Raw genomic sequence first — 22,170 nt, 5'->3', positions numbered from 1 at the left:
AATGGAAATTGAAATCTGTTCACACATCATTTATGGACACAACAGATAAAATCTCTGCATAACAAAGTTTTGAAATAAGCATTAGAAAACACTACAGGAAAAAGATGGCTACCAAGACAAAGACTAGAACATGATCTTTTTTGTTTCCCCCCGGTTTCCTGTAATCATTCAGTCTAAGACAAGAATAGCACAGATCTACTGGATAAGCAAGACACATTAAAAAGTAGGATTTCCCCTTACCCATTTTATTGCAAGGCACATATTTTTCAACAAGTGCAAACAGACACTCAGTCAACGTCAAAAGATATCAGGATGAAGAGCATCTCAGAGAGCTCAAATTTGGTATTTCTTTGATCATCAACTTGACCTTTGCCTGTTAAACAGTACAGAGATAAGGAATGATAGATCAGCTGTCTTCACAGATGAAAACTAAAGGACATGAAATACAGCCACCAGTGCCACAATAAAAATCTTCAAGTGGGACACTGGCTGCAGAGGGTTACACGGATTCAAATAACTGCTCGATAAGTTGAGAAGTACCACAGGGAAACAGCACTTTTCAAACAATGGTTCTGACACCTCTGGTTAGGAAGTCCCTTAATTGAAAACCCCTCCTGGCATGGAAAGAGTGAGACCATGTCCTGCATCTTTGAGATTTGCGTGCCACACCAACGTTCGTAACTCTTCTTGGGTTCTTCTATCTGATGCATTTATAAACAAAAGAACTAAGACATCTAATGCCCATTTTTTCCTTCCAAAGATCAGCAAAATAACAGCATAAGAACTTCAAACATGTCAGCAATGGTTGTAATTTCAAGAAGCACAATGAACAAAAATCTACACTGCAAATCTGGCCCAATGCTGAACACTGAAGCAACAATACCAAAAGATGCAACTCTGAGTCTGAACAACTCAACCCAGCGTGACATTTTAATTTCATGCTGCTTTGTGCAACTCCTCCTTGCCTTGTATTAGAAGCTTTTAAATAAAAATGTGGTTCAAAGGCATGCTACCAAACTTTTTTTTCCTGCTACTATAAGAAACTTTACCTTAAGAAAAATGAAGACAGCCACCACCTAGCTAAAAATTTAATTCGTTTAAATTTAAGAGGACAAGCAATTCATACGGGTTGAGCTGTGCCTGACTAGACAGATGGCATTAAAATTTCTTTCAGTGTTCAGAAACTGTAGAAAGCACAGTTGCTAAAATGCTTTAGGAGTGCTGGTATGTATTAGCCAGTAAACAGTTGCAGGTGAAGCCCCATAAGGTGCTCCAATAAACCATTTAAATATATCTCTAGGTGCCTAAATCAATACTGTGATGGTGAACCTTTGCTTACATGTCCATGTTTGGCAGACATTTGACCAATTCAGGTTCATACCTCTGACATCAACACTACTAATAGGACTAATTAATGTAGCTCATATCCTTCTACTTCTCAAACAGCAAGAGAAATCCAAGCTTCCTGCCTTGCATTTCCAACAGAGTAGAAGCATCTGTTCTGAAGATTAAAAGTGACATTTGCTTTTAAGTTCTTTGAAATAATCCCCATGCTTTTCAGAGTGTGAGGACTAATGATTTTTGTCAGTTTGGATGTTTCAGGATCCTGTTCTAGCGAGCTACATTCCTGTCATGTTTTTTTTCCTGGATAAAATACAAGTAAATCCCAATGCAACAGAGCGTGCACAGTTGCAAACCCTCGAGAGGTGTATTGCGCTCCATCCATCCAAAGTACACTCTGTTGGATACAGTGTGACTTCAGACAACCACTACAGAAGTCTCCACCCACAGATGACTAAAAAACACTGTGTTCTACTTGCAGTTCAGACTGTGTGTGAGGAAAGCACCATGGCTGCCTAGGGAACAACCCCTGTGACTCAGAAACATGGGGTTTGGGGGTCTGGTCCATGCTTACAAGTACAGAAAGAAAGTATCACAGCAGGTTCAGGCCAACATTGTTCCATCTGTGTTCCTCTTCAATGTGATCCCCCAAGGCACAAGGCATCCTTCCCCCCAGCACGCAAGAGGTGAAGTGATTTACTCCCCACAAGGATTGGACTCTAAGGTCATGTAGTTGATGCTGAGAGACTGACTAGGACCCATGGGCTCACCATCTTCTACAATGGAGTAGGGCCATAAAAACACAGTTATTTCTGCAGCACCTATGTCTATCATGTCTGGAGTGATGCCCGCTCAGGTGGTCTGAATACATACTTTTTACCTATATCTATAAATACTAACTGGCACTGAACACTTAATTCAGTTTCCCATCCCTTTTCTCCAACAGAAACAGACATTCATATGTGGCACTTGAGCCAATCCTGTCTAAATAATGTGACACAGAAGGAAGAGATTGTTGAGAAAAAACATGCACAGAATGGTACTGCTATCACATCTCATGCTACTGCATGTGTGTTCTGGTAGGAAGCACTTCAAATACAGCCCAACTACTAAGATGAGAATTAAATCACAAGGAGGAAAGTATTAGAACATGCACTAGAAGGCATGGTAAAAACATGCAAGGCAAAATTCTTTCCCCGAAATTAAAAGTGTAATTACTTTGGTGCAAAGTTTCACACACCTCACAGATATTTTAAGAGCTGCACGTCTACTCCTCTGAAATGCCCCCCTGTTGTAAACACGCCTCCATCCTTGATTACCAGTAATAAGATCGAAGAAAAAAACCCCACCAAATAAACCAAACTCCATAGGAACCACAAAATTCCCTCTGTTCTATTTCCACCTAAACACCTTTATTTCCAGTGGTGGACATAGCCAAGGACTAGAAGATAGGCTATTCTACCATTCTGGCTTCATAAAGCAACTGAAAACTCAAAGGCCACCAGCCTTGTGATCACTATCTCATTTCAAATCAAAAACTCCCATCACCTCACAGTAATTGTCTGCTTCTCTGGCCCTATGAAGAAGACTCCAATAACTTGTCACTGTATTTCAGAGTCTAAGGCAATGAAGAACCTAACTGCTTGGCTTGGGAAAGGTGGAAAGGAAAGCACAAAAAAAAAAACTCCACAGAGTTCTAAATTATTATTACTTACCTCAGAATTAGTATAGTGATCTTTCAGAATGGAAAAAGAGTAACAAGGCAGCATATGCCATCACAGTAGACTAAATGCATATAGATACAATAGCAGTTCAGGAAAACAAACAGATGACAGTCTGGATGATCTGTCCGAGAGCATAGCTAACATCTGTGTTATTTTTTTTTAATTGCAAAGCACTTCTGTGCAATGCTTGACTGATCATTATTTCATATATTCACAGCTAAAGAAGCAGCTTCCCTGACAAGAATATCCTGCTGCCTGGCATTTGTACTTTTTACTAATATCCCAATTATGTTACTACTGATGACCAAGAAACAATAAAGTATTCAGTAAAAAAAAATGGCCATGCACCAAATTCTCAGATTCTCAGATGTTCAGTCTACACAGTCTTGAAAAACAAAACTATTTCTATGGCATAAAGAAGTACTCCAAGATCAGAACAATTTTGAATAGAAGGCAAAATAGAAATCAAACACCAAGTAAATGGAACAAGTTTTCTGTTGAGTAGGTTTGACTGACAAGATCATCCTTACTTGCTGTCAAAGAGTGACAGTCCACACTGAGGTGGCTGAACAAGCAGTGAAATAAAAACTTACTGTCAAAGGAAGTAAGAAAACTTAACTGCCACCAGCTGTCACTGTACCAGCCTTACCCTCTTGTTCTTAGTCAATTCTAGTTGCTTTCCAACCTTGCCAATCTAGAAGGCACACCAGGTTGATCAAGAGTACAAGACAGAACTGACAGCTGACAGTTCTGCAGCCAGACAGATCAAATGGGAACAAGGGATGAGACCAACAGACCCCAACACCATTTTGCATGGTAAGACTATGATGTTATTTGCTGCTTTGTACTATTTGGGTATTATCCACCCACTGCTTGATGCCTCTGGAAGAGCAGCTGCCCAGATGACTAACGCTAACGCCCACAATGGAGAAGACAACACTCCAGATGCTATGGAAGAACAATACAAGGAACAATGAAGAACAAAACATTTCCATGTCACATTTAAAGCCAGAAAAACTACACATCCCATTTGTTTCCACCCTCTAGAGAATTATTTAATCATTACTCAATAATGCCTGGGGGCAAAACTCTCGGGTTTTGGTTTTTTGTTTTGTCAAGGACAAGTACTATATTTTTTTTCTCATATACAACTTTACCCAACGATGGTTGAGATTATTAACATAAATGTGAACACTGAAGCATGCACTGCAATAGTAAAAGACAAGCAGAAACAACTCACAATTGTGTAAATACAGAGTTCAAAAAGGCCCAGATATGGCAATACCCCAAGAGCTGACTTAATGAAACTATGAACTCCTTTTAGCTAGTACACTTAACACATCTGACTGAGAAAGCCTATTGTTAACCAGAACAACTACAAAATTACGTACTAGCATTGTCAATATATGCTAGAGTTCGACCTCACCAGTGCTATACATGTGCATGTACTTGAGATTATTTCATGTTATCAATATGCCCATTCACTTCTGCTTGTTTTTCCTGCAATCACCTGTCAAACCTTTCTGCATTCTTGAGCAGCCTCAGTGGCTGCAGTTCTGCTTACCCACTCACCAAAGCACTGTTGGGTGGCTGAAGAATAGCAGAGTCTTACCCTTGATGCACTTTTAGTTTTAACATTAACATACTAAAGCACTTCAGCCTGTTTAGCACTCCTGAACAATCACAAGAACCATGCACTCAAGCATAAGCATGTTTTTACAGTGAATGATTCTCAAGCACATCCCAAGTATTTCCAGTGCCAGTCCATAGCACATGCAAGTGTTGCACTCCTGTTGTTTGATTTTGGAACTGAAGCAATCTGTGCTTCTTGAGTGGGACATATCAAGTCATCAGCCAAAACAGGAGCTTCTCAGTCCATCTCTGCCACTCGTTGCTGTCCTAGATTGCATGGTAAAGTGTGTATGCTGTTTGTCATCTGTTAGAGGTGTGGCTCTGTTATCTTCTGTTAACTGGGCAGTTTTCTTTATCTCTTCCACAACCAATCCTCCCTCTGGGGAGACATCTGCTGTTAATGGGCCATTGAGTGTCACTGCATCATCCCATTGTGAGATGCTCTGCCCAGAGGGAGGAGCCAACCATTCCCAACTGGATATAATCTGAGATTTTGGGACATCAGGACAGCATTTTCCACAGCATTCCCAGAGCAGCTGTCTTTTCCACTGGATTCCCAGAGGAAGACCAGGCCCATCTACACCACCACTGGATCTTCAGAAGAAGCCTCCACCCTTCTACAGGATCACTGCTTCAACAGAACCACACCTGCTACTCCAGGAGGACTGCAGCCACCATTCCAATTGGACTGCTACCAGCACCCCAACCCACAGGGTGTCAGGCTGTATTCTAACTCTCTAAGTGTTGCTTTGTATCACTGCATTGTCTATTTTATTTTTATTTTCTTTCCTAATAAAGAGCTGTTATTCTTGCTCCCATCTCTCTGCCTGAGAGCCTCCCCTAATTTCAAAATTATAACAATTCAGAAGGAGGGGGTTTACATTTTCCAGTTCAGGGGAGGCTCCTGCCTTCCTTAGCAGACACCTGTCAGTTCAAACCAAAACACTTGCATAGCTTGGGTCCTACCAGCAGCTCTTCCAAGCTTCTGTTAGCTATTCATCCAAAACAAATGAGGGTAGGAACTTCATGCAATGCCTCACTGTGAGCACGATAGCTCCTCTTACGCAAAGATAACTTGTATTTCTGCATTTCTTTGCCCCCACTTCTCAAATCAGTCTCAAATGCTGGCCACACACAGAATGATTCTTTGTGAAAGCACAGTGTGTTCTAATAAAGGGCAACCAACAGCTAGCTGGGTGTTCTGAAAGACAAACCACATGTCTGGGGATGAGCCAGGCAAATTCCTGCCTCTCCTCCAGAAAAGATTTTAAAAATCCCAAAAAATCAAATGCAGCTCAGATATCACGATCAGAAATTATGTGATGGTCTTACCATAAAGGACCTACCAGGTGAGATACTGCAACACAAAAGCTCCTTGTAAACATGCTACATACAGTAGCTTGAAACACAGTCATGATTTTAACAGCTACATTGAAATGCTTTTTTGCAACTAGTTGACAGTTCATGTCAAAACAAAAAAATACAAATTATTTCAAGTTTTCTTCCTTCTGAAAAATGTTTGGTAAATGCTATGACAGGTTTGTTTCTCTCCTTGAATGCCGGATACACTCAACTACACATAAAGAAAACTCTAAAAGTCAGCTTGAGCTCTTAGTTCTCCTGGATCATGGCTATACTTTACTAAAGATCTATCTATCCAAGCTACATACTCAATTTTGCCTGCATAGCCACTGTGGAAAAGTCTTGTACCTGTTCACCCATGGACAAGCAAAGTAGCCTTTGACAGATTTACAAAAATAAAGCTGAGCGTTAGGGCAACAAAAGGCCTACCTTGACTTGCACCTTGATGATTTGTAAGAAAAGCAGGAAAGCACCTATTCGGTTCTGATCTCCTACCAGTCTACCTGGGAGATCAGGGCAAGAAGTGCAGAAAACAAACATTCTGAGTAAATTCTTCATACTTTGTTGAAACAGTTGGCACTTTCCTTAAGTGCCAGTATCACTGTCAATGATGGAGAGTCACTCCCCTTACTACTCTGGCATCTATCAATACACGGCAGTCATTGTTACTTCCACAGGACTGCTGCTGAGATCATGGCAAAGGAGAAGGGAAGATAATGGCTGGGGAGTTGGAAGCAGATTATCTTTAAGGTCCCTTCCAACACAAGTCATCCCATGACTCTCTGGTAGAGCAGTATGATGTTGTACTGGACTGATGAAATAGCTGGTCAAACACTGTGCACCCAACAGAAACCAAAAGGATAGGCTCCTCTACAGGTCACAAGAGTGCTTGTAGGACAGACGGACCTAAGGCCCAGATTTTAACAGATTACAGAACTCACTGGACAGATTTTAACTCACTGAAAAATTCAGAAGGTATTCTGATTTTATCTTTAATGCGGATAGTCAACAAACACAAAGCACACAGCTGTAGATTTTTCTTAAACTTAATCATCTTTGAGAATTTGTTTTGTCCTTCTTTCATGCATACAAACTCATCCAAATTCAAGATTCTCAGAATCTGATAAGTTTCTTTCTCAATGGGGCAAGGGGTACTAATTAGGTGAGCTAGTGAGATGTCAGCATTCAATCTAGGAACATGTGGGTGCATGTGATTGTTTGCACACAGCTCAGGCATTGAAGGGGAGGACACAACATGATGGACCCTGTACAGATCCTTTCAGATAATCTGAAATCTTATCTGAACCTATGTCCCTGTAAAACAACCACTCAAACACCCTGCTTTTCCAAACGACTCCAATTTTAGATGCTAGGCTAGATATTCAAAAGCAGTCAGCCCTTACAAAGCTCTGCTACAAATAAGTTTTCTGGCAATTACCAAAGGGATCCACATTAGGACAGATGCAGAGCACTTATTAAAAAAATCTAAAATGCAACTTATTCTTCCCAAGAGATTCACGTTTATTCAACGTTCACCAAAAAGGCAAAACATCAGGCTGAAATATTTAAGTTCCAGGGCAGCTCAACTTCCCAGCCACTATTTTGCTGGCAAAATCTTGGTAAAAGACAAAGGTGGAATCCATTGCACATCCCATATCAGTTTGAGCCCTTCTTCTGCGTTCCCAGAGGCAGAAAGATTTCTGGAGAGCGAGTTCTGTGCCAGCATCCCATATCCCAATGAAACAGGATCAGAGGTTGCCTCATGGTGCTTGAATGCAAGGGGAATCAAGAACTACCTTCTCTCATATATGGCCACTCTTTTCTCCTCCCACTCATTCCCTAATCATCCCAATCTTCCTGAACCGAACTCATCCACACCGTTGGCTTTGATTCCACAAATAGACTTTTGCTAACTAGGGGATACAGAGAAAGGTTGGGTTTGCCATCTGTCCCCATCAAATCAGTTACTGTTTTCTTAAGCCAACTTTAAATCCAAGATAAACAGAAAACTTGAAGCAACTGAATGTCCTTAAGTCTTTGTGGAACACATTAACCTGACACCTTGACCAGCTATGGTCATCCATTTTGCTTCAAGTACAACCAAGAGATCTCCACGTTCTCTTCATGTAACCTGCATACTAGGATGAATTCCCAAGTCTGATTCTCCTTTAGGAGGCCTGCAAAGGCTTTCATTCCCATCATGTACCACTCACAGTCTAGAGCCATAGAGTTGAGCTAAGGAACACAGAGGCTGGGAAAAGAAGAAAAAACAAATCCACTACTACTCATCTGAACTGTCATCATGATGTTTACAAAATAGATTTCAAAGCAAGGTGTAAGCTTTGCTTACTAAAGTGGTTTCATTACTTCTCCCAGCCTCCCCTGTTTCTCAGTTTGGACAACAGCTGGCACGTACAGCAGCCCAACCAGCCGCATTATAAAGCATACATCTGAAATGTAGCTCAGGGAAAAATCTACAGAGACAGCTAAGACTTAAAAACTCCATCTCATAGATGGTGTGTAGGAGGTGGAAAGAGGCACTGCTAAATCTGTTACCTTTCCTGTGAATGATGAGTACACCACCCCTTCCATAAATAGACCCCAGAGGAAACATTATGCTGGTGACTGTGAAGAAGCAAGCTCACCACTGTGGCTCAGACACCAGGTCAGCTGTATGTGAACACATGCCCTCCTTCAAAGATCCTGGAATAACTATTACTTAGGTGTTTTTTTTAAAGTAAACACAAGGAATCTATTGAGAAGAACAGTGCTTAAAAAAAATGTACCCTCCTTTCAAGAAGATGTTTTATAAACTCCACACTAACAAAAGGTAACAAATGACATAAGGCTCCAATAAAAGCTTCCATCGTCCACCTGTGGGTCTGACAACCCTGCATTGCATTCTATCACAACAGCCATCACTAATCCCACCTGCCTTCCCCTTTTAAACTTTTGCTCTGCAATATGCACTCACAAAGCCGGTCTTCACACTGTGGACAAGGAAGAGAGTTCAGCTGCTAAATGCATTGGTCCAGCATCATCAAATACAGCAAACACACTTCAGAAAAAACTCCAGGACCATAGTAGGGATGAGGAGAGGGGAAGAAATCTTTCTTCCATCTGAAGATCTGTGCCAAGCCAGTGACTTCACTCTTGACCTGCTAGAATAATTTTCTCCAGAGAGGGGAATTAATTCAGCCTCCAGCTCTATTTGATCTCTGACCTTTACAAAACAATCTGCATACAGTATGTCTGAACTCAATCAGTTCTATCTTGAGGGATTTGTAAGATCATCTGGTGCATGCACAAAATTAAAAATGACCCAGCCATTAAAATTGATGCTATTAGGAATTTGAACAGAATCATTTGTTCAGATCAACCATATGAAGTATTAGCTAAGTCAGACAGGGGTTAAACAAGCATGTCTGAGTGCAGTCCTTACTGGGCTGATATGCTGGTTGTTAAGTAATGAACTGAAGTGTTTGATGCCACCAGAGTAATATTATTTTTAATTGACATAAGTAGATTCATTAGGCAAAGTAAAAGTGTTTCATGCACACATTATCATCTTTAAACTGCATTATGGATATAAATTCTACCAAACTGGCCAGCAACTGCATACACACTTGTAATTAAACCACACATTTCAATACCTTTAAAGTATTAACTTATTACAGATTATTAGCTTAGTAATTAAAAACACTTCAAATTAGAAGCAATCAGAAGCTCACAGTGAGTTCCCAACATCAGAGATGCTAACAGGTTTTATAGCTTCCAGCCTCTTCCTGAAGGCTCACACAAAAATCAAGAGAACCTGCAAGCTTCAAAAGTGCACTTTAACCCAGCTCAATTGCCCTTGTCATTTCCTTCCCCTAGCACATTTTGCATTACAAGCTGTAAAAACAATTTTCTTCAGATGAGATAGCTTGTTTCAACCACTGGTTCTTGCCTTCTTCATCTTGAATAGACATTCCCTATTAGAAATACTGTCTCTATAGATAAGTAGAGATTTCTTGTGACTGACACATAACCTGACACCTTAACTGAATTTTTCACACCACGCCAGGGCAATGCATGTTTGTTTAGACCACAGTGAACCCTTTGCCCTTTGGGCCTTAAAACCATCACAGGGAATTAGTAAGGAAAAAATAATCCACATATCTTTCTTATATATAGGAGCACACGAAGGAAGACCTACATTACACAATTAAAAGGTACAGCAGAGGTCAGCCAAAGGAGCCCAGAGCCTCATCCCACAGCTCCTGAGAAGAAATATGCATGGCTGACATAATACTGGCAGGCTATCAGCTGCTCTAGGTGATGCCCCTTCTACACAGGATGGAGTGGGAGGTGGGACAGAGGAATTAGGCTGCTTCAAAGGCACAAATCTTGCTTTATGTGCTTCTGAAGGAAAGGCAATTACAGACAGCTCCTCTTTCTGTTCATAGCTAACCTACCAAGCAGAGTAAAAGTAGTTCTATACTGGCTGCATCTCCTCATTTTGAGCTTGACTTTGACTTTTCTGACCCAAGTCTGGCAAATCTCCAGGGCATGTGCTAATAAAGCAAAAGGAAATAGCTCTGAAAGCTAACACCAAAAGTTTGGAGGGCAATCAATATGTCCACTACACTTGAGAATCAGGCTTTCTGCCTGCTCCAGCCTTGCAAAAAGCATGTTTTTTTGAAGGACAACTTTAGCAGCTTACACCTCAAGTTTCATCATAGGGAATATTTTGCATTAGATAAGCCACTGGCAAAAAAAAATTCCAATCTAAAAGTTCAGATGCATTTCTGAGACATTCAATGTAGCTTTGTCCAGTAACAAATTCCAGTGTCCAGATATATCATGAAAGCTTTTGAAACACTCTGAGACAAGTGCTTAAAAAATGAAAAATTATTACCAATCATCCTTATCCAAGCCACTTAACTTCCTCTAGCAAACAAATTAACACAGTTGAAAGCAGGTAAGAGCCAGAGTTTAATAACAGTTTACTGTAGGAAAGATGGATCATCTCCTCTCTTTCATTATGTCCTAGCAGCTTCAAAACAGTCCCAGACATCTGCAAGCTCTGTCCAAGCTTTTATCAATTACTCCATAGATAATTTAAGAAATTCTACCAGTGGTTAAAATAGTCACAAAAATGGTGTATATCATATTACACTAATATTTGCTAATCATCACCAGTACTCTGATGATATAAGCTTCCTTTCTTCTGTAACAGTAACAGCACCGCCAGCAATTAGGTAGTCCCAATAAAGCATCCCACCTTCTTTAATCCTCCCTCTCCCTCTTAACCTACAGGATTTCTTCAGGAGGGAGATGACATTGGATTGACATTCTGAAAATACAGATTCACCTCTATCTCCACAGAGAAGTATTTACTCCACATTTCAGTTCTTGAAGTTTATACAACGCTCATCATCACATCAATCCAAGACCCCAATTTGCTACTCATGCCTTTTAAACATCCTGCTGCCGTGCTTTGCTGAACACACTGGCAGACATAAACACACACATCGCAGTGCTTTGCCAAAATGTCATTTCAGCACCATAAACTTTCACTGCTAGCTAAAAAACCCAGCCAGCTGCAGTCCTTGGTTTTTACAACATCAGCAACCAGCTACCATCACAAATCCTCTGGAGACAATGATTTCCAGATAGGCGCAGAATGAATCACACTTAAGCTTCTTACCTTCCAAGACTTACCCACTGCTTCTTGGCCAGCAGAGGAAAGGAGCACTGAAACACGGTAGCAGATGCTAAGGAGACAGCTTTAAGCTTGTAAAACCCTTACCCTAAGTTGCCACTTTACAATTTGCCCAGCTATCACGAGCTACATGAAACTATGTCCCATCTGAAATTGCTGAATCTTTCACACAAAGTGGGCAAGAACAGGAAGAGTTGGCATGAACATACATCATCCCCAAATGAACTCAGAAGTATTCCTCTCACCCAGTAGCACCTTCCTGAGTATTTAGCATAGGATTGGCAACTACTTAGAACAGGAAAAAAAAAATTCTGTGAGTACTGCATGAAATCCCATAGATGGATACATAGGAAAAACTGGGACACTACAAAATGGAATTGGTTCCATCGTTAGCCTTAGAGAATGCCATAATGCAATGGCCATAGCTACACAGGGGAGATCAACACAGAAGCTTGGAATGTGCTGTGGGGGCACGTTAGGTAAGTTACATGGAAACAGGAGATGGAGGCTATGGGAGGTGGAAGGGAGACCAGAGTAAAGAAGAGGGAGGAAACAGAGCAGATTGCAGACAAGCAAGTCCTAACAATAAATGCCAAAGGCAGACTCCTGGTAAAGGAAGGGGACTGTCTTTTGCTTCTCTCTCATAAATTGAAGAAAAAGAAATTAAAAACTGTGTTCTATTTAAAGACTTTACAAATATTAGCTCATTAGACATGAACAATTCCTAGTGGAGAATGTGTTTACCCTTCTATCAGCTGACAAACAATTCTTCTTGGAGACAAAAGGAGATAGGCATATACAGATTAAGATGGGGGTACTTAATTTCTCCACAGTCAAAGATAAATCTGAGGTTAAGCAATTGCTAGAAAACAAAGAACAACATGATGCCACCCAAAAGCTCCTTAACTCAATTCCTCCACAGATAATTAGGAATACATTATGGTCAGAAGCAGTGAAGGCAGCAGGTAGACCCTGAATACCAGCCTGCACTAAAATGTTCTCACAGCATGGAAGCCATTAGGAAGCCAGGAAAACTCCAAGACCTTTATATTACACTGACATTTGCTCCTGAATTAATGAAGAGCAATAACCTCCAGGATATTTTGATAACACCTTACGAGTTTTCTTTCCTCAGGTTCTGCTTAAGTCACGGATATGGAAATGCTGTAACAGAGAGAACATGGCTTTCCTTCAAATACTACTTTGCCCTCTGAGAAAAAACACTGGCAACATGCCCCACAGTAGGAAAATTATTTTCTCTGCCAACCAGGGAGGTCAAGCATAAGTTGGTATTCAGAGTTCTACCAGCACTTCAACACCCTTTTCAACAAATACAAAAACTCTAGCACTTCTATATACAGTCACCCATCTTCCACCTTCTGTTTTCCCCCCGCCAAGTATTGTTACTTTCTGTGCACATTCATTTCTATATTGCCCAGCCTAATTTTAAATATTTCAAACAGAGGTGTTAAAAGTGACATAAAATTAATCTACTCACATCCAGAAGTACTACCAGAATGTGCACATACCTGCCAAGGAGGAAGTGACAGGTAAGAAAAATCTTATAAAGCAAAACAAAGGCAGAAGAAAAACATTGTATCTCCTTGCTGGCTTTGTGACTTCTGTACCCTTGCTATTAATCAGCGTATTTTCTGTGGGCATCATTAGCACATTTCATCAAATAAAATTTCCTGTAAACATTGCAGTCTGTTTCACACGCTCCACACTGCTCTTTACTGTGCCATTAAGCAGTATCAACATATACTAAGCCACATATGGTGGCTTGCCCATGTGGAAACACCAAGAGAAAACAGAACTGCATTAATGAAACTGCACTGAGTGGCTTCAACTGTAGCTGTAATGTGCTTCCAAAATAAATTCAAACCACTAAATCAAAGCCACTTGCATTCCAACACTCACAATTCATACCGGATTGCAACACAATTTCACAGCTCTACTGACATTCATTCCTGTGTACAACCTAGATGAGTTATGAGCTTTGCCATCAAAAAAATACATGTGCTGTCATGAGAAAGAGACTGGACTATGTACATAAAGCAGGTTTGAAACTTTAATATCACCTGCCTATGGGTGCCTTATGAGTCATAACAAATCAGAGTTTGCTGTTTCTAGAATATGCATTAGCTTTATAGAATGAATTTCTTATAGATATTTTAGTACAACACACCATCATTAATTCTGAGAGCAGTAAGAAAAGCTCTACCAAAATAAATCAGTCCAGCTGTGCTACAACCAAAGAGTTATGTGAGCTCACTGACAGTTCCACTTCCTCCAAGAACTTAAAGAAACAGCTAACAAAGGCTTTCTCTTAGAGGGTCCTCTGTGAATCAGCTCCTGAGCAGTGTGGATCCCCTAATGGGAAATCCATCCCTCATTCTTCCACTCTCAATCAATTTACAGACATTAAAAAAGGAGACACTGCTACCAGCTGCTAAATATCCTCTTGGTTTTGCAGCAGCCACTCATATATTATGCATAGATCAAGAATAAAATGATAAGCGGAGAAAGAAAATCTACCCCAGACGATATGCTCTGCACATGAGGATTCAAACAGAAATTCGAGAGCAAGTGTTGTCTGACTGTTGTCCAGCTGTGACTATCTGAGCAGTTCTTCTCCTATAAATCATCTAAACCACTTTAGTCTTTGTGTGCTAGTTATCCCACCAGAAACCACCCTATGAAAGCTTCCAGGGCCAGGCTGATGGGGCATTGAGCAACCTCAATAGTGGAAGGTGTCCCTGCTTGTGGAAGGGGGTTTGGAACCAGATGATCTTAAAAGCCCCTTGCAACCCAAATCATTTTATGCTTCCAAACCGTTGCTGTAAAGGCTTGATTATTTAATATATTCAATCAAACTTATCCATTCTCCACTGTGACTTTTATTTGAGCCATAAAGGGTAAGAAGTAGTTGAGGAGGGCAAAAGATGCTGTACCCCTCTAAAGCCTGCCTGCTCTACAGTCTCTACAGAAAATATTTAACTCCAGAAGTTAACTGGTGGAGGCTATTTTTGCATTTGGCACATCAAAAACTTACTGAAGTTTCCTCACTTAAATCAAGGCTTGATGTTTTGCTCATACTGAACACTCTGGAAGATCTGCTTGCTCCAACTAAAGAACAACAGTTTCAGTCTCATGCAACTTGCACTTACCATCCTGCTTTTCCTTGGGGTCTGTTTGCCTTTTGGGACACATCTAGCAAACAGCAAACAATGGAAGGCAAAGGTGAAAAAACTCTCTAATTCTCTTTCTGAAAAAGGAAATTTGACATCTTTGCTCCACAACTTTGTCTTTTTAGCCAAGCTTTTCAAAATTACTTGACTAGCATAGACTGGAAAGATGGGGAATGGTGATCCTTCAATAAGCCAAGCATTCTCTACAGTATACTGAACATTAAGGTGGTCAGAGAATCAGGAGATCTTCATATTCTATCAAAATACGGTTCCACCTACACCCAAATTCTGCAATGATCAGACCTACTTCTACAATTTTATTTACAACAAAAAAGTACATTAAAATTAATTTTGAAAGTCTCAGGAATTTTCCATGTGGCATGTTAGTATTATGGCACTGTAGCAAAAAAAATATGCTAAATAAATCTCAAAAAGATAAAAAGAGACAAAACAAGAAAACACCTGTTGAAGCTTTTCAATTACCAAGGTAGACATTTTTATCATATGTAGGTAACAAGGAGAGCACTAAAGCAGTGTTGGGGAGTTTAATGTTGGTATTCAAACTTTGGAAACTGATATCCAAGATAACTTAAGTAGAAGTCAAATGTCATCCATAAGTTAATTCTGCCTAAGACTGCTACAGAAGGGTTTACAAACTGATCTCCATCTTTAAAATCAAAGTGTAAAAACTCAGGATTTTATATTCAGGTTTTTTAAATTACAGATGGCAATCAAAACTTCTTTGGGAAGACAAAGGAATCTCTGTTTGCAACAAGACAAGTCAGATATCTTTGAAATAAGTGGTATTGCTTACAGTCAAGAAATTGATGCTTAATAAAGCAGAAAAGTATCCTTCTTTCTGCCACAGAAAGGCCAATTCTCAGAGATACTGACAGGGTCTGCATTCCTTCTACTAGTAACATTTCCCAAATGAACAAGTAACAGATGACTGGAATCCACTGTGATGTCTGGTGCCTTAATCAAAACTGAGTTGCTCTCACCAAAATTAAAAGGTGTTTCATCATGTCTTTAGTCTCAGCAATGCACCATGTCTCATGGAGCTTCCCTGTAAGAAGGGTCAAAAAGGCTTCTACAAATTTTTATATTTGATTATGGTGATTCCCCAAAGCGGAATCATTCACCCTGGCTCTGAACAAAGGATAATGTCTGTGGAAAATTTTGGTGGTTCACAAGATTAGCTGTTCTAGCAAAGTAGTAAGATAATAAATACTCTAAACCTGTGGGTTCCACTGCACTGAATGTTTATGCTATGATGCTGCTTGAATTCTAAGGAGTGCCAGGAAAGGCAGGGGGTGGGAAAGGGAGACAGAGCTATCAGGAAGCAGATTCCCTATATACTTGTTATCTGCTACTGTAACTTCATGTTTTCAGAGCTATTTATTGCAAATGTGTTAAATCAAGAGACACTGCTAAAAAAAAGGATTTAGCACATAGAGATACCAAACATGATCCATACAGAACCCAAAAATCTTAGGGACAAGACCTGTTCTTCTGTTTACTTTAGCAGAACTTACAGCACATGAAATCCATATGACTACAGCACCACAGGGTACTCAAAGAACCTTGACATTTCAGCCTGACTGGGAATTATGGTGCCAGAACAGTAAAAATAAAATTACTCAGCATGGAAATCATAGAAGTTGGCAACTGTTTATTCTTGAGATGCCAGGGAACCAAATGGCATGGATTCAGTGAGGTTAAGAACTTCAATTGGTTAATTAACTATCTGAAAACAAACTTTATAATCCATATTTTGTTTTCAAAATATTATACACTGGACACTCAGTTGCTGGTACACCCCCCACCCATTTGCATCCATAGATTCAGGCTGACTTGCAAATAGAACAGGCGTGTTCATCTCTGCATTAAATGCAACTACTAGTAGTTTTTACTTTCTTAAAAACTCAATTAGAAGACACACAGAACACAGAAATGAAACACACACAGTCACACAATAAATGTTTTATGATTCAGTAAAATCCTGCTTGCAATACATTAGCCCTTTTATAATTAATTTGAGCCTACAAACCACCACTACCCTGGCTGTGTTGAGCAGTGACCTTCTGCTAAAGCAGAAATCCCCCAGGCAGCCTGAGATGGGCACCCTCAAGTCATCCCTGTCTGTCACTGTCTCAGCTGTCACTCCACACTGCCTGCTCACACCAGCTGCAGGGCAGGTGGGTGACAGGGGGGTGTCACAGCAGCCCTCCAGCCTGGCCTCACTTGGCTGCTTCAGCTTGTGCTTCATGCTCCAAAGCACGTCAGTTTTTAAGGCTGCACTAGGCCAGCTTGGAGAAACTTCTTAAGAAAGAGTTTTACCAAGAATTTGCTACTTATTTCCTCTGCATAAGTATCATTCCATCCACAGGTTTAAAAAAAATAGTGTTTTTAATTAGTTGAAAGTCAAAACCAAACTTCCATCAGGGCACAAGAAAAATGCCAGTCACCACACAAGACTGCAGGCTTTCCCACAGGCAAGCAGCCTTAACACACAACCTTACAGAGAGAGATAAAGGACACAAAGTTGCACTGGTACTTTTAATGCCTGGTTGGCACCTTCTGTTATCTCAGAAAGACTCACCCTGCTTCCTCCGTGGTCCCACTGCTACTCTGGATGCCCACTCCTGCCCTACCCAACTGTCAGTTTACCTGGAAAATCCAAGCGAAAGCTATCCCATGTGCCTCCAAGCTGCAAAGGAATGCAAATCCACCAGGTTTTAAAATAACTACATGTTACTCAGGGTTGATATTGACATTTTCTAAATGGCCACTCATTCCTTGCAGAAACAGTCAAAGACAAAGGTGCGAGGCAGTCCAGGAGGAGCCACAGATAGTCATCAGCTACATGGCCATACTGCATAGACGACTGAGAATCTCAGTCTAAAAAAATCAGTATCAAGCCTCAAATGAATGATTTTACATATCTACAGAACAAAAAAAAAAAAAAACCAGTGCAGAGTAATGTTGTTATTAATACAAATAATATGCATGTACATTATGGATGTTCTTTCATTTCACAGATGTGATTTTATTCTGTTACAGCCATCATGACTTATATTTAAGCTTGACAATACAGAGAAGATATTTAAATGAAAGTCAGCAGACATTTGCTTTACACTTGATAATTACAGGGATCTCTCCCTATAGAGAGAGATAAAAAGGCATTAGTTATGGTCAATACTAGAGGGGGTAATTGCGCATTACAGCAGTGATGATCCTTATTACACTGAGTTTCAAGAGCTGTGAACAGAAAAGAATATTCTCAGCATAAAACTACACAAGAGCTTTAGCAGAAATGAAGAGCAGAGACTACTGTGACCATGCCATATTCGTGTATCCCCTGGCAGGTCATTAGATTCTCCATTTTGCAAATCTTCCCACACAGCTTTTACAAAGATCCATGACCACATTAAAAGCACCATGTTACTTATAGCTGAAAAAAAGAAGGCTAAAAAAAAATCCCACAGGAACATTGATTTGAAAGAGAATAAAACTGCTTGTGAGATGTTTCCCCAGACAATCCACCACAGTGAAATGAATGCCTACCACAACGTAATAGCCCTTCCTACTCCCCATAGTAAAGCACCAATAAGATTTGTCAGACAGACAGGACTGCACTTCAACATGGATAAAAAAACTCCAGTTTTTAAGGATGGAATTTTTACAGCTCCTCTGGACAACTTGCTGCAAATAAGATACACAATAGAACTTCATGCTCAATTCCATGACAGCCACATTTTTGTGTAAATATTAAATACTCTCCCTAATCCTATTTTTGTCTAACTCTCAAACGTTCATACAAAAAACAGCACAGGAGGCAGCATTTGTCTCTTCCGAGTTATTTTTGTCTCTTAAAAAATCCACTCCACACATTTTGGAAAGCATTGTTCCTGCCACCCGGGGTCACTTTTCACCTAGTGTCAGTGGATATATATTAACTACAGTGCATGATTAAAAATACCTACAGCGTTTCACAGGATGACCTAGAGCAAAGTTGATCTGCACAGTTGAGGCTATTTAGAGGCATTTTTGAGATAGTGTCACTGTATTAATGGAAGACAGTGACTCTCCAGATAATAGTCCACTTTAGATGCAATGTGTCTAACCAGTCAGTGGATTGGTACACAAACCCTCCTCTCTACAACTAGAGAGGATACAACTTGGGCTGTTAAACCTGAGATGTGCTGTTTGACCTTTCAGTGCTAGCAGATTGCTTTTCAATCCCAAATTACTGGGAAAAACAGTTACATTTTCACAAAACTAAACAGCTATCCTGCAGCAGCTGGTCTCCACTAGAGGCTCTTGAGTTCAGCACCACTACTAGATCACACTTTAAACCATGATCCAAATGAACTAAAACATTTCAGATTAGTTAAGTTCCATGCCTGATCCTACCCAAGTTGCCAGATCCTGCAAGTCACTCAAAATACAAGCTATAAACAGCAGACATCTTTGCTGTTTGTTTGGCACAACACAAACTTGTATTCATACAACTGAGACACAGAAAGCACTCCATCTGCCTCTCAGTTCATGAGCCCCTCATCGCTCACTTCTTCACCTGGAAAAGACTGTAAATAAACCAACCTGTTTGGCCAACTGGTCCTTCTTCACCAAGCCAGTGGCTGCAGCAATGTTCCCTGCTCCTTCCACCGTCTTCTGTGCCACCGCCGTCACTCCCGTCACCACAGCTCCCCCAACATTGGACACCTGCTCTTTGGTCTTCTCAGCCACTGAGGAGAAGCAGAAGATGGAAAAAACACACGATGCCTCTGGGAGCTGTAAGTTTTTCAGAGAACTTATCACTGACAGCCCAACATCATGAAAAGCCATAAGGCCGTAAGGCATAAGTTACATTTTCTGTACCCCAAGTCGATCTTAAGAAATTAAACTGCCCACCTGGTAATGCTGGAGCAGCAGAGGTAAAAATAAGTTTTAGCTGAGGCTCAATTTCTTTCATGTGAGAGATATCTGACATTTTGATTCATGTCTAACTCCAGGGAAGAAAAGTCATTATTTAGGTGCTCTTATTATGTCCATCTCACTGTATAATATATTCTAGTTTGGAAATGCATTCCAATTAGCCCACCAAACTGCATGACACAAGGCATGGAAGATGTGATTTTTTGCATTAGACTCAAAAATTGTTGATTATTCCTTTTTTATTTTCTAAGATCTATTTCATTAAAAAGTAGATCTATCAGTGCTCAACCAGAGCATTTCAAACAGAACCTTTTATCTGACCCCCTTGAGATTTTTGCCCCAATGCTGATACATAATATACTAATTCATAAAAAGACGAATGTCAAAGCAAACTGGATTAACAGCTAACTTCCAAGCCCCAGGGAAACAACAACTCATTTAGCCTACATATACATCAGCAGTTGCCATTCTACCTTTCAGAATATCACTGGGGTTTTTCTGCTCATTCATCCCCAAGGGCTCTTTCTGACAGCAGCTTGAACTACAGTGAAACTGCTCTAAGAAAAGGGATGGAATGACTTCATGCCTTCAAGTTACATACCCAGACTTTTAGTAAAACACACATGTACTCCTCTAAACAAGGGAATGTTTTTCAAAAACATCTATCATATATCTTTGCCATTCTAACTAATCCTATACTTTCCTTCAGGCTAAATCCCATCTGATCCATAAAATGTATTCATAGCTTTATCTGCCTCCTTTACGAGCACAGGACAGATTCTGCTTCAAAGTTAGGCCACCATTTCTGCGGGTTTTTTGGGAAGCACATATGAACATTAGACTTTCTGTGGATAAATTACATTTCTTTAATTCCTTACATAAAGGGTGCCAGTTGTCCATATCACAGGGCAGGCAGCATGCATTAATATGATTGATAATAAATAGCAAAAATTAGGAAAAAGCTAGAAAGCTAAACATGACTAATACAAATTTTTTTTAAAGACCCAAATTATAAATATCTGCTCACTGAAAATTGAGGCAGATAATTTAATGCGCATTCTAGCTAATTTAAAGGGAAAAGTTAGTAACTAATTAAGTATTATCTCTTATGACCAGGAGCTTTCATTACAGAGTAGAACAACAGACTACACATTTTCTGAAATTAGAAACAGAAAAAGTCTGTTTCAAATATCTCCCACACTACACATGCTAATAACCTAAAAGTTCATGAGAAATTTCCTGGTATACATCCACTACTCTGCTGCCATGCTTCTTTTGGGGGGGGGATGGAAAGATAATCAAAAGCGGGTTTTGCTGAAAAGCAAATGTTGCCCTCAGGGAAGGTTTGACTTTTGCTAGCAAGTGCAAAAAGACATCTGTTAAGATGCCCCATTTGATTATTACCAGCTTCAGACCACAAAAAGCTTTGGATTTTATGCATGAAATTCATATACGAAGCTTTACAGTAGGTTCTTGCAAACATATGTCTTCAGATGTATGTCCTCATAACTTGCTGTATCTTGCAAAGCCTACTGAGACCTGCTTGTGCTTGGAGTCTTTCAGAAAGCAATTGGGCAATGTTATGAAACAAACTTATTCATGCTGTTCTATATAAATCCCACAGGTGATGCAAAAAGAATTCTAAAAAAATTGAGTAGCATGTTGTAAAAGCAGATTCAAAATCCAATTTTCCAATAAATATTTAAATTTTAAAAAAAGAGGAAATATGTTCTGGGTACATTTCAGTACCGCTTTTTATTTATTTCTTTCTGGGAGAGATGCTGGGGTGCATGCAAAGCAGCACAACCAGCAAGTCAAGGGAGGGGATTCTGCCCCTCTGCTCTGCTGAGACCCCACCTTCAGGGCTGCATCAGCTCTGGAGTCCCAGCACAGGACAGACCTGGACCTGATGGACAGCGTCCAGGGGACACCACCAAGATGATCAGAGGGATGCAGTGCCCCTCCTATGAAGACAGACAGAGCTGGTGAGAGCCTAATTGTGGCCTTCCTAAAGTACCTAAAACCCTACAAGAAAGGTGGAGAGGATCCTGTGATCATGTTGGGACAGGGCAGGAGTAGAATACTTCAAACTAAAGGAGGATAGGTTTAGATACAGAAGAAATTCTTTACTGTGAGGGTGGTGGGGCACTTAACAGGTTGTCCAGAGAAGCTGTGGATGTCCCATCCTTGGAAGTGCTCAAGGCCAGGGGGCCATCAGCAACCTGATTTAGTAGAAGGCATTTCTGCCCACGTAAGGGGGTTAGAATCAGAT

At 40.3% G+C, this 22,170-nt stretch overlaps 1 protein-coding gene across 2 annotated transcripts in view; it reads right to left on the bottom strand.

Annotated features, from left to right (window-relative positions):
• SNCA (synuclein alpha) overlaps positions 1–22,170 on the bottom strand; it is a 62,038-nt gene that overhangs the window by 27,370 nt on the left and 12,498 nt on the right. For both annotated transcript variants that reach the window (XM_030947518.1, XM_030947519.1), the window contains one exon: positions 19,563–19,708. In XM_030947518.1, the coding sequence (XP_030803378.1) occupies positions 19,563–19,708 (146 nt within the window). The remainder of the gene's footprint in view (positions 1–19,562; positions 19,709–22,170) is intronic.

This window comes from Camarhynchus parvulus, chromosome 4, assembly GCF_901933205.1.
Source record: "Camarhynchus parvulus chromosome 4, STF_HiC, whole genome shotgun sequence".
Taxonomy (NCBI): domain Eukaryota; kingdom Metazoa; phylum Chordata; class Aves; order Passeriformes; family Thraupidae; genus Camarhynchus; species Camarhynchus parvulus.
Note: the sequence above shows the minus strand (reverse complement) of the source record. Positions and strands in the feature narration are given on the sequence as shown.